Source organism: Rana temporaria (assembly GCF_905171775.1).
Source record: "Rana temporaria chromosome 2 unlocalized genomic scaffold, aRanTem1.1 chr2f, whole genome shotgun sequence".
Taxonomy (NCBI): domain Eukaryota; kingdom Metazoa; phylum Chordata; class Amphibia; order Anura; family Ranidae; genus Rana; species Rana temporaria.
Genome location: NW_024404411.1, coordinates 219075 through 231206, shown reverse-complemented (window position 1 = coordinate 231206; position 12132 = coordinate 219075). Strand labels below are relative to the sequence as shown.

The following is a 12132-nucleotide window of genomic DNA, read 5'->3' as shown; positions in this document are numbered from 1 at the left end:
ACCATGGACCGCAGCCTGGGATTAAGGCAGCGTCCTGCTAAGAGTGGGATGGCCAAGTGTCTATCCGTAGGCTTGTGAAAAAAGCAGTGTTTTCAAGCCCTTACAGAAGGCCATCAAGGAGGAGGATGCTCGGAGCTGATGAGGGAGCTGGTTCCAAAGAGAGTTCCCCATTGTTTGGAGCCGGCGGCCACCCTTTGAAGCTGATCGACTAGGTTGAATAATCGCTAACATTCTTCACCCCTCTTCTTCCGGGGGCCGCAAACTCCGGCTCTGTGACTGGCCTGGGGTCGCGGGGGCCACCTTTAATGGCATGACCCTGGCATTAAACGGCACAGAGTGCCCTTTCAAGATGGCGCATGCGCCGTTGAAGGCGTCGCTCGTAGAAATTGCGAATATCTTCGAGACCGTGTAGGTTTCAGAGATATTGCAAGCACCTACAGGTAAGCCTTAATCTTACCTGTAGGTGTAACTTCCCCCCGAGGGTTTACAACCACTTTAAGTAGGCAGGACTGGCAAGCAGGATCAACAGCAGGTGAGTCACTGTGGAGAGATAGGAGCTGGTAATTAGCTTCCACCTCAGAGAAGGAAGTGCTGAGCCCAGCCCTGACACACCCATAGGCTGGATGGGAAGTGGTTAAAGATATCTTAAAAGATAATTGGTATCAATGGTGACTTATCTGAGGGGCAGAAAGTGCCCATTGCTCAAAGAACCCCTAACAAACTCTGGAGGAACCCTAGGCTTTTCATGGAACCCCTAGCTGAGAAAGGCTGCTCTAAGGGAAAGTAAATTGAAGGCCGATCACCCTCATATGACCGTTGGAAGTGTTCTTCAATATTAAAAGATTGATAAAGTTAGGTGAATTTCTTTTTCTGTGACTTGACATTTTAAAGAATGTATCCTCTGGCTATATTCAGAAGACCAGTAATAAAGTCTATAAATTGCTGAGCGTCAATGTTTTGTATCTCTATGCGTTGACCACCAATGTCTTTTTATCTTTACAGGTGATGATCACCATGTCTTTCCTGTAAATCCTGATCTCTAAAGTCGTCATGCCATCAGAAAATCTTTCAATCTCCTTCCCCCGTGTTTTTCTCTTGGAAGGCCTTCCAGGCTGCGAGTCGGCTCACGTATGGATCTCCATCCCCATCTTCGTCATGTACCTGATGGCCGTCATCGGGAATTGTCTGCTGTTGAGCCTGATTATGGCAAAAAAACATCTGCACAGCCCTATGTACTATTTCCTTTCTACTTTGTTCATAGCTGACATAATTGTATGCAGTTCCGTTGTCCCCAGAATGTTGGCCATCTTCTGGATGAACGTCAAGGAGATCCCCTCCTTCTCCTGCCTCATTCAGATGTTCTTCATCCATTTCTTCAGCTCTTTTGAATCTGGAATTCTCCTGGCCATGGCCTTCGACAGATACGTGGCAATCTGCAACCCTCTCCATTACACGACCACACTGACCAACACCTTAATAGTAAAGATAGTCACAGTTTTCATCATCAGAGGAACCATTATAGTCACTCCGTGTCCAGTGATGGCCAGTAGACTGCCGTACTGCCAGAACAACCGCATTGCCCACTGCTATTGTGACCATATGGCAGTGGTGACGTTGGCTTGTACTGATATTACCATCAATAGTGTCTTTGGGTTGACCGTTGTCCTGTTTGTCATCATGTGCGATGTCACCTTCATTGCTGTGTCCTACTTCTTCATCCTGAGGTCGGTGTTGAAGCTCTCCTCTAGGGCTGCCAAAAAGAAAGCCTTTAGCACATGTACGTCCCATGTCTTCGTCTTCCTCACGTCCTACACCCTGGGGGCCTTCTCCTGTGTGACCTACAGGATAGGCAGCATTGTCCCGTGTGTTCACATCATATTGGCCGTCTTTTACGTGCTCATCCCACCGGCCATAAACCCCATCATTTATGGCGTGAAGACCAAGGAGATCAGGACGGCCGTTTACAAGGTCATCACACAACTGTGAAATGAATATCAACTACGAGTCCCATCACAGACTAGACCTCATTTACCAAAGCTGTATTTTCTTTAGTATGGGTTTGCTTCAAATACTAAGCCAAGGTTACAATAAAATTTGCATTTATTTGTTTGTTTATTTATTTAATCTCCTGGATTTGATTGGCCGAGCACAGAACATGGAAGAATGTCTCCAATTAACCACTTCATAACCAACGTTACAGCCAAAAGACGGCTACAGCATGGTTCTGTTATTCAGACAGGGCATCCATGGTTGTCATCCCGGAAACCACGCCCCCCCCCCCTGGCACGCTCTGTGATCATGGTAAAGGGTCAGTCAAAGTGGTCCTGTACCATGTGATAAGCTGTGTCCAATCAAAGTCAATCACAATGTAAACACACTTGCCAGGTTTCAGCAGTACTTTTCTTATGTGCTGTCACAGCATGAGGAGAGGAGAGAGCCAGGACTAAGGATGAGCCGAACACCCCCCTGTTCGGTTCGCATCAGAACTTGCGAACACACCAAATGTTCGTGTGAACATTAGAACCCCGTTAAAGTCTATGGGACTCGAACATTTGAAATCTAAAGTGTTAATTTTAAAGGCTAATATGCAATTTATTGTCCTAAAAAGTGTTTGGGGACCCGGGTCCTGTCCCAGGAAACATGTATCAATGCAATTTTTTTTTTAAAAACGGAAGTTTTTTCAGGAGCAGTGAATTTAATAATGCTAAAAGTGAAACAATAAAAGTGAAATATTACTTTAAATTTCGTACCTGGGGGGGTGTAAAGTCAGCATGTGAAATAGCGCATGTTTCTCGTATTAAGAACTGTCCTGCACAAAGTGTCATTTTTGAAAGAAAAAAAGGCATTTAAAACCGGCTTTGCGGCTCTAATGAATTGTCGGCTCTGGCAATTACAGAGATGATTCATTCATAAAGAAAAAAAATGTGTGGGGGTCCCCCAAATTAAATTACCAGGCCCTTCAGGTCTGGAATGGATATTAAGGGGAACCCCGCCGTAAAAAAAAAAAAATGACGTAGGGTTCCCCGCAAATATCCATACCAGGCCAGGCCTTTCAGGTCTGGTGTGGATTTTAAGGGGAACTCCACCCCAAATTTGATGGGGACAAGGGCTTCATCCCCACAAACCTTGCCCGGTGGTTGTGGGGGTCTGTGGGCGGGAGGCTTATCAGAATCTGGAAGACCCCTTTAACAAAGGGGACCCCCAGATCCTGGCCCCCCCTATGTGAATTGGTAATGGGTTACACTGTACCTCTACCATTTCACGAAGGAAGTGTAAATAGTTAAAAAAAAAACACACACACACCGTACAAAAAAAAACCTTTATTAATAATAAAAAAAAAAATCCAGTGAATCCACTCTCGGCCCGGCCCCCCGCTCCAACGTTGTCTCCTATCCAGAGACGGATGATCTCTATAGCGTCGGGTGATCAGCGGTCCGGTCCAGCGATGAGAAGATCCATCCGTCCAGAGCGCAGCAGGGGAGCTCCACTCTCCGCTGGACACAGCCCAGCGGAATGACGCGCTGGAGCTGTGACATTTCTTATATAGGGGAAGCGGCCACCCGTCACGTGACCCCGCCCCCTCTGACGCACCCTCGTACGTCACTGGGAAAGCCCTGTCTTTCAGGGTCTTTCCCAGTGACGTACGAGGGTGCGTCAGAGGGGGCGGGGTCATGTGACGGGTGGCTGGCGCTTCCCCTATATAAGTAATGTCACAGCTCCAGCGCGTCATTCCGCTGGGCTGTGTCCAGCGGAGAGTGGAGCTTGCCTGCTGCGCTGTTGACGGATGGATCTTCTCATTGCTGGACCGCTGATCACCCGTCGCTGGATAGGAGACAGTGGATTCACATCACTGGATTTTTTTTTTTTTATTAATAAAGGACTTTTTTCTAGGTGTGTGTGTTTTTTTTAACTATTTACACTTCCTTTGTGAAATGGTAGAGGTACAGTGTACCCCATTACCAATTCACATAGGGGGGGGCAGGATCTGGGGGTCCCCTTTGTTAAAGGGGTCTTACAGATTCTGATAAGCCCCCCGCCCGCAGACCCCCACAACCACCGGGCAAGGGTTGTGGGGATGAGGCCCTTGTCCCCATCAACATGGGGACATCCTTCCCATGTTGAGGGCATGTGGCCTGGTACGGTTCAGGAGAGGGGGGCGCACTCTGTCCCCCCCTCTTTTCTGCGGCCGGCCAGGTTAACGTGCTCGGATAAGGGTCTGGTGTGGATTTTTAGGGGGACTCCACGACATTTTTTTTTTAATTTGGGGTGGATTTCCCCTTAAAATCCACACCAGACCTGAAGGGCCTGGAATGGATATTTGCGGGGAACCCTACGTATTAATTTTTTTTACGGCGGGGTTCCCCTTAATATCCATTCCAGACCTGAAGGGCCTGGTAATTTAATTTGGGGGACCCCCACACATTTTTTTTTCTTTATGAATGAATCATCTCTGTAATTGAAAGACCCGACAATTCATTAGAGCCGCAAAGCCGGTTTTAAATGCCTTTTTTCCTTTCAGAAATGACACTTTGTGCAGGGACAGTTCTATGTACGGGAAACATGCGCTTTTTCACATGCTGACTTTACACCCCCCCCCAGGTACGAAATTTAAAGTAATATTTCACTTTTATTGTTTCACTTTTAGCATTATTAAATTCACTGCTCCTGAAAAAACAGCTGTTTTTAAAAAAAATATTTGCATTGATGCATGTCCCCTGGGACAGGACCCGGGTCCCCAAACACTCCCCTGGGACACGACCCGGGTCCCCAAACACTCCCCTGGGACAGGAACCGGGTCCCCAAACACTCCTCCTGGGGCAGGACCCGGGTCCCCAAACACTCCTCCTGGGGCAGGACCCGGGTCTCCAAACACTCCCCTGGGGCAGGACCCGGGTCCCCAAACACTTTTTAGGACAATAAATTGCATATTAGCCTTTAAAATTAGCACTTTAGATTTCTCCCATAGACTTTAACAGGGTGTTCCGCGGCTTTTCGAATTTGCCACGAACACCCTAAATTGTTTGTTGTTCGCCGAACAGGCAATGTTCGACTCGAACATGAGTTTGACTCGAACTCGAAGCTCATCCCTAGCCAGGACCAGGCCAGTGTGACAGGGGACATGTACACAGATAATCAGGGCCCCAACAGTGCCCATCAGTGCTGTCTATGAGTCCCCATCAGTGCTGTCTATTTTTGCCCTGATTATCAATGCAGCCCCAACAGTGCCTATCGGTGCTTTTTATAAGTGTCTATCAGTGCTGTCTATCAGTCCCCATCAGTGCTGCCTGTCTTTAAGTGTCCATCAGGGCTCCCTTTCTCAGTGCCTATCAGTGCCCCTCAGTGCTTTCTTTCAGTGCCCATCAGTGCTGCCTATTAGTGCCCCCAGTGCTGTCTATCAGTGCCCATCAGTGCTGCCCATCAGTGCCCTGATTATCAGTGCAGCCCCAACAGTGCCCTTCAGTGCTGCCTATCAGTGCCTCCTCACCAGTACTTCCCATCAGTGCCCCCAGTGCCTATCAGTGCCACCTCATCAGTGCCTCCTATCAGGGCTGCCCATCAGTGCCCTGATTATCAGTGCAGCCCCAACAGTGTCGTCTATCAGTGCCCCTTACTTCAGCCTGTCAGTGCCTATCAGTTCCCATTAGTGCTGCCTATCAGTGCCTATCAGTGCCCCTCAGTACAGCCTATCAGTGCCTATCAGTGAAGAAGAAAAAATACTTATTTACAAAATGTTATAGCAGCAACTTATAAAAGTTATATTTTTCAATTATTTTGGTGTCTTTAAAAAAAAAATCTTTCTTTAAACTATTTGTGTGAAAAAATGATAAAAATGTCCTATGTGTACAGTGTCGCATGACCGCATAATTGTCATTCAAAGTGTGACAGCGCTGAGAGCTGGAAATTGGCCTGGGCAGGAAGGGGGTGAATGTTCCCGATAGTGAAGGGGTTAAAACAGCTCATTTGAAAAACAAGACTACAATTTATTTGTTAAGCATCTTGTGTGGAGAACTTTCCTCAGCAAAACACGGGGCAAAAACACGGGGCAAGAAATGTGCCAAACATTAGATGGTGTGGTAAGGAGTGGCGGGAGCTGCCGGGACAAAGGTGGGGGGAGGGTTGGAAGGTCCTCTCCAGAAAGGGAGGTACAGACAAATCTGGGTTCAGGGTACAACCAGCTGGAGGGTGCTTTCCTGAAAGGAGGAGGTGAATTATCTTGGGTACAGCCAGAATAAGGGGGATTTACAAAAGCAAGGTGGTCACCAACTCTGGGTACAGCCAGAATAAGGGGCATTTACAAAAGCAAGGTGGTCACCAACTCTGGGTACAGTCAGCTGGGTGGTGTTCTTGTAGCGCCCAATTATCAGTCTTTTCCCTGCTGACTGGGACCACCAACTTGCCTGTCGATCTGCCAATCTTTTTTTTTTACATTAAAGCATCTTCTCTGGTAAGTCGAATAGTTACGTGCAGCTCTAGGAAAAACATGTCTTAGGGTTAGAGGTCAGAGTCAGGGCTACCGTTAGGGGTCAGGGTCAGGGCTAGGGTTAGGGGTCAGGGCTAGGGTTAGGGCTAGGGTTAGGGGTCAGGGCTACTGTTAGGGGTCAGGGCTAGGGTTAGGGGTCAGGGTCAGGGCTAGGGTTAGGGTTAGGGGTCAGGGCTACTGTTGGGGGTCAGGGTCAGGGCTAGGGTCAAGGTCAGGGCTAGGGTTAGGGGTCAGGGTCAGGGCTAGGGTTAGGGGTCAGGGTCAGGGCTAGGGTTAGGGGTCAGGGTCAGGGCTAGGGGTCAGGGTTAGGGCTAGGTTTAGGGGTTAGGGCTACTGTTAGGGGTCAGGGTCAGGGCTAGGTTTAGGGGTCAGGGCTAGGGTTAGGGGTCAGGGCTACCGTTATGGCTAGGGTTAGGGGTTAGGGCTACTGTTAGGGTCAGGGCTAGGTTTAGGGGTCAGGGCTAGGGTTAGGGTTAGGGGTCAGGGTTAGGGCTAGGGTTAGGGGTCAGGGTCAGGGCTAGGGTTAGGGGTCAGGGTCAGGGCTAGGGTTAGGGCTAGGGTTAGGGGTCAGGGCTAGGGTTAGGGCTAGGGTTAGGGGTCAGGGTCAGGGCTAGGGTTAGGGGTCAGGGTCAGGGCTAGGGTTAGGGGTCAGGGTTAGGGCTAGGTTTAGGGGTTAGGGCTACTGTTAGGGGTCAGGGTCAGGGCTAGGTTTAGGGGTCAGGGCTAGGGTTAGGGGTCAGGGCTACCGTTATGGCTAGGGTTAGGGCTACTGTTAGGGTCAGGGCTAGGTTTAGGGGTCAGGGCTAGGGTTAGGGGTCAGGGTTAGGGCTAGGGTTAGGGGTCAGGGCTAGGGTTAGGGCTAGGGTTAGGGGTCAGGGCTAGGGTTAGGGCTAGGGTTAGGGGTCAGGGTCAGGGCTACTGTTAGATGCCACTCAATGTGAGTTTATTTATTGTTTTTATTGCAAATAAATGCTGGTTTTGCTACAGAGAGCACTAGATCCCTTTTTCCTCTTTGTTCCATATGTCCTATTGCTGCCATACCTGGGGTCGTTTGTTTTGATACGGAGATATCAGTTACCTGCTGACCCTTGATACCAGGACCTGTGTTATTGCATACCACGTTTTGTGACCTCTTGGAGGTCGAAGTATTGAGGTGAGAGGCCATCCTTATTCTCTGGTGGAGGATCTTTTCTTTGGTCGCCTGTTCTGGATTCACACTAATTTATGAAATTATTGGATTTTTCTCACACTGATTCACTTATGGACTTTATTTATTTATTTATTTTTTATAAATTTCTGCGCTTTTTTTATCACAAGTCTTTATGGGATGTTTTATTTGAATTTATCCTAAGTGCTGGCTAGCACTCTTATTGTATATTTTGTATTTCACTATATGTTTCAGCGCTGAATACCCTCTTATATTTTGAACCTACAGCATATCCTACAGGGATGTGATGTTCTCCAGAAATTCTGGTTGCGGTATTTATAAAAGAGAGAGATTTCTTGAGGCCCCTTAAATAATTTACCCGCGAGGAAGTCCCTGTATCTGCTGGGGTACCGCTATACGGCAGAGAGGGTTTGTTCTTTGAAAATGCTTTATTTGGTTTATTTTGTACCCCTCAAATTTGTATTATTCAGACCATTTGAAGTGAATGGGAAAAAATAAATCATAGTCCTGATTCTCCTCAGCCAAACAAAGGTGATCGGTTGCCATATTCAATCGTCATGTTCTTTGCCGTGCGGGTTCAGTAAGTCCGGTAAGATATGTCCAAAATTACCGAAACGTCTGTGGACAGTATAATTTCAGAACGTTCTTCTGGATCTCTTTGGTTCTTATTCCATATATTATTGGGTTGAGCATTGGAGGAATTATCAGGTATAGGATAGACAGGATAATTTGGTTGGAAGAAGTGGTGTGCCCCCCAAACCTTTGAGTGACAGCGGAGAAAAGTGCATGGACGTAAGCCAAAACTATGACACAAACATGGCTGACTCATGTACTCCCGACTTTGTGTCTGGCCTCTCGGGATGGGAGGTTGAAGACAGCGGTTACAATGATTACATATGACACTGTAATGCACATGACATCTACTTCAACTACAAGCAGAGCGACTGCTAACCCGTACACAACATTGACTCTAATGTTTACACAGGCCAGCTTAGCTACGGCCATGTGCTCACAATAAGTATGAATAATCACATGGCTCCGGCAAAATGGCAACCTCTAGATCAGCAAAGGAAGTAGGAAGTTCCTCTCATGACCGCTAAGACTGCAATCAATGGGTTGGTCAAGATGGTGGAATATCTCAGTGGTTGGCAAATGGCAACATAGTGATCAAAGGCCATAGCCAAGACAACAGTGGAGGCCATGATGGCGCAGGAATGTATGAAGAACATCTGAACCAGGCAACCCTCAAAGGAGATCTCTCGGAGGTTAAACCAGAAGATCAGGAGCATTTTGGGACGGGCAGCACTGGATTGGACAAGGTCTGATAACAACAACATGGAAAGGAAGAGGTACATGGGCTGGTGGAGGCTCTGCTCCTTTTTAATGGTAAGAAGGACACTACTATTGGCCAACAAGGTTATCAGGTACATGAAGAAGATCGGCAATGAAATATAGACATGGACATCTTCCAGACCGGCAATCCCAATCAGGATGAAATGAGAGGAGCTCAGGTTATCACCACCAGATGTCATGATTCTATTGTGTGCTGGTCCAAGATGTCCTCTTCTAATGTTATCAGTGTAACAACATCGGGAAACACTTTAGAGATTTCTCTTCACAGAGAAAAAAATACTATTCTGAAGAAGATAAATCACATATGAAAAAGAGGTTCACATTTATTGGTAAAATTACCGAAACTTCTGTAGACAGTATAATTTCAGAACGTTCTTCTGGATCTCTTTGGTTCTTATTCCATATATTATTGGGTTGAGCATTGGAGGAATTAGCAGGTATAGGATAGACAGGATAATTTGGGTGGAAGAAGCGGTGTGCCCCCCAAACCTTTGAGTGACAGCGGAGAAAAGTGCCGGGACGTAAGCCAAAACTATGACACAAACATGGCTGACTCATGTACTCCCGACTTTGTGTCTGGCCTCTCGGGATGGGAGGTTGAAGACAGCGGTTACAATGATTACATAAGACACTGTAATGCACATGACATCTACTCCAACTACAAGCAGAGCGACTGCTAACCCGTACACAACATTGACTCTAATGTTTACACAGGCCAGCTTAGCTAGGGCCATGTGCTCACAATAAGTATGAATAATCACATGGCTCCGGCAAAATGGCAACCTCTTGATCAGCAAAGGAAGTGGAAATATCAGGAGAGTTCCTCTCATGACCACCAAGGCTCCAATTTTTGCAATGAATGGGTTGGTCAAGACGGTGGAATATCTCAGTGGTTGGCAAATGGCAACATAGCGATCAAAGGCCATAGCCAAGACAACAGTGGAGGCCATGATGGCACAGGAATGGATGAAGAACATCTGAACCAGGCAACCCTCAAAGGAGATCTCTCGGAGGTTAAACCAGAAGAGCAGGAGCATTTTGGGACGGGCAGCACTGGATTGGACAAGGTTGGATAACAACAACATGGAAAGGAAGAGGTACATGGGCTGGTGGAGGCTCTGCTCCTTTTTAATGGTAAGAAGGACACTACTATTGGCCAACAAGGTTATCAGGTACATAAAGAAGATCGGCAATGAAATATATACATGGACATCTTCCAGATTGGCAATCCCAATCAGGATGAAATGAGAGGAGCTCAGGTTATCACCACCAGACGCCATGATTCTATTGTGTGCTGGTCCAAGATGTCCTCTTCTAATTTTATCAGTGTAACAACATCGGGAAACACTTTAGAGATTTCTCTTCAAAGAGAAAAAATTACTATTCTGCAGAGGATAAAACACGTATGAAAAAGAGGTTCACATTTATTGGTAAAATTACCGAAACTTCTGTAGACAGTATAATTTCAGAACGTTCTTCTGGATCTCTTTGGTTCTTATTCCATATATTATTGGGTTGAGCATTGGAGGAATTATCAGGTATAGGATAGACAGGATAATTTGGGTGGAAGGAGCCGTCTGCCCCCCAAACCTTTGAGTGACAGAGGAGAAAAGTGCCGGGACGTAAGACAGAAGAATGACACAAACATGGCTGACGCACGTACTCCCGACTTTGTGTCTGGCCTCTCGGGTTGGGAGGTTGAAGACAGCGGTTACAATGGGCCAAATCCTCAAAAATCCTGCCCAACTTATCTTTTCCCATTTAAGTTACACTGACTTAAAATTTCTACCTAAGTGCCCGATCCACAAAGCACTTACCTAGAAATTTCAGGCCGTGTAACTTAAATGTCTCCGGCGCAAGGCGGTCCTCTTCTGCAGGGGGCGATGACAATTTAAATGAGGCACGCTCCCGCGCCGGCTGTACTGCGCATGCTCGTGACGTCATTTTCCCGACGGGCAGCGCGCGAAATTACGTTACGCCGGGCTTTGTGGATTGCGACGGGACAATAAAGTTGCGTCGGGTATAAAAAAAGTTACGCGCCGGGAAAAAAAATTCAAAATGTAAAAAAAATCGCGGCGATCGAAAAAAAGGTCTGTTTTTACAAGGTGTTACTAGTTTACACTTTGTTAAAGCAGAACTAATTTTACGTATATGCAAACGTAAACTTACGCAGAAAACACAAAGCTGAAAAGCTTTGTGGATCTCCGTAAGTCCTCATTTGCATACGCTAGCCGGCATTTCGACACAAAATGCCCCCAGCGGCGGATGCGGTACTGCATCCTAAGATCCGACAGTGTAAGTCTCTTACAGATGTCGGATCTTCTGCCTATCTTTGGAAAACTGCTTCTGAGGATCAGTTCCAAAGATAGGCACAGGGATACGCAGGCTGAACAGCAGATCCGCCTGCGTATCCCTTTTGAGGATTTGGCCCTATGATTACATATGACACTGTAATGCACATGACATCTACTCCAACTACAAGCAGAGCCACTATTAACCCGTACACAACATTGACCCTGATGTTTGCACAGGACAGCTTAGCCACGGTCATGTGTTCACAATAAGTATGATTAATCACATGACTCCGGCAAAATGGCAACCTCTTAACCAAAAAAGAAAGTGGAAATATCAAAAGAGTTCCTCTCATGACCGCTAAGACTCCAATTTTTGCAACCAGCGGGTTGGTCAAGACGGTGGAATATCTCAATGGTTGGCATATGGCAACATAGCGATCAAAGGCCATAGCCAAGACGACAGTGGAGGACATAATGGCGGAGGAATGTATGAAGAACATCTGAACCAGGCAACCCTCAAAGGAGATCTCTCGTAGGTTGAACCAGAAGATCAGGAGCATTTTGGGAAGGCCGGCACTGGATTGGACAAGGTCTGATAACAACAACATGGAAAGGAAGAGTACATGGGCTGGTGGAGGCTCTCCTCCTTTTTAATGGTAAGAAGGACACTGCTATTGGCCAACAAGGTAATCAGATACATGAAGAAGATCGGCAATGAAATATAGACATGGACATCTTCCAGACCGGGAATTCCAATCAGGATGAAATAAGAGGAGCTCTGATTATCACCACCAGACGCCATGATTCTATTGTGTGCTGGTCCAAGATGTCCTCTT

The 12132-nt window shown here is 46.9% G+C and overlaps 2 protein-coding genes and 2 pseudogenes across 2 annotated transcripts; 1 reads left to right on the top strand and 3 right to left on the bottom strand.

Annotated features, from left to right (window-relative positions):
- Positions 1-1050: 1050 nt before the first annotated feature.
- Positions 1051-2032, top strand: LOC120921584 (olfactory receptor 52K1-like). Its single transcript, XM_040334086.1, has one exon. It carries the CDS (start codon positions 1051-1053, stop codon positions 1984-1986), a length of 936 nt encoding a protein of 311 aa, XP_040190020.1. The 3' UTR covers positions 1987-2032.
- Positions 2033-8255: 6223 nt separating this feature from the next.
- On the bottom strand, positions 8256-9181 carry LOC120921571 (annotated as a pseudogene).
- A 156-nt stretch (positions 9182-9337) lies between these two features.
- LOC120921570 lies at positions 9338-10282 on the bottom strand (annotated as a pseudogene).
- A 156-nt stretch (positions 10283-10438) lies between these two features.
- Positions 10439-12098, bottom strand: LOC120921569 (olfactory receptor 52N2-like). Its single transcript, XM_040334071.1, is given in 3 exon segments — positions 10439-10719; positions 11442-11915; positions 11918-12098. Coding segments are annotated over 3 exon segments (936 nt in total).
- Positions 12099-12132: the final 34 nt, after the last annotated feature.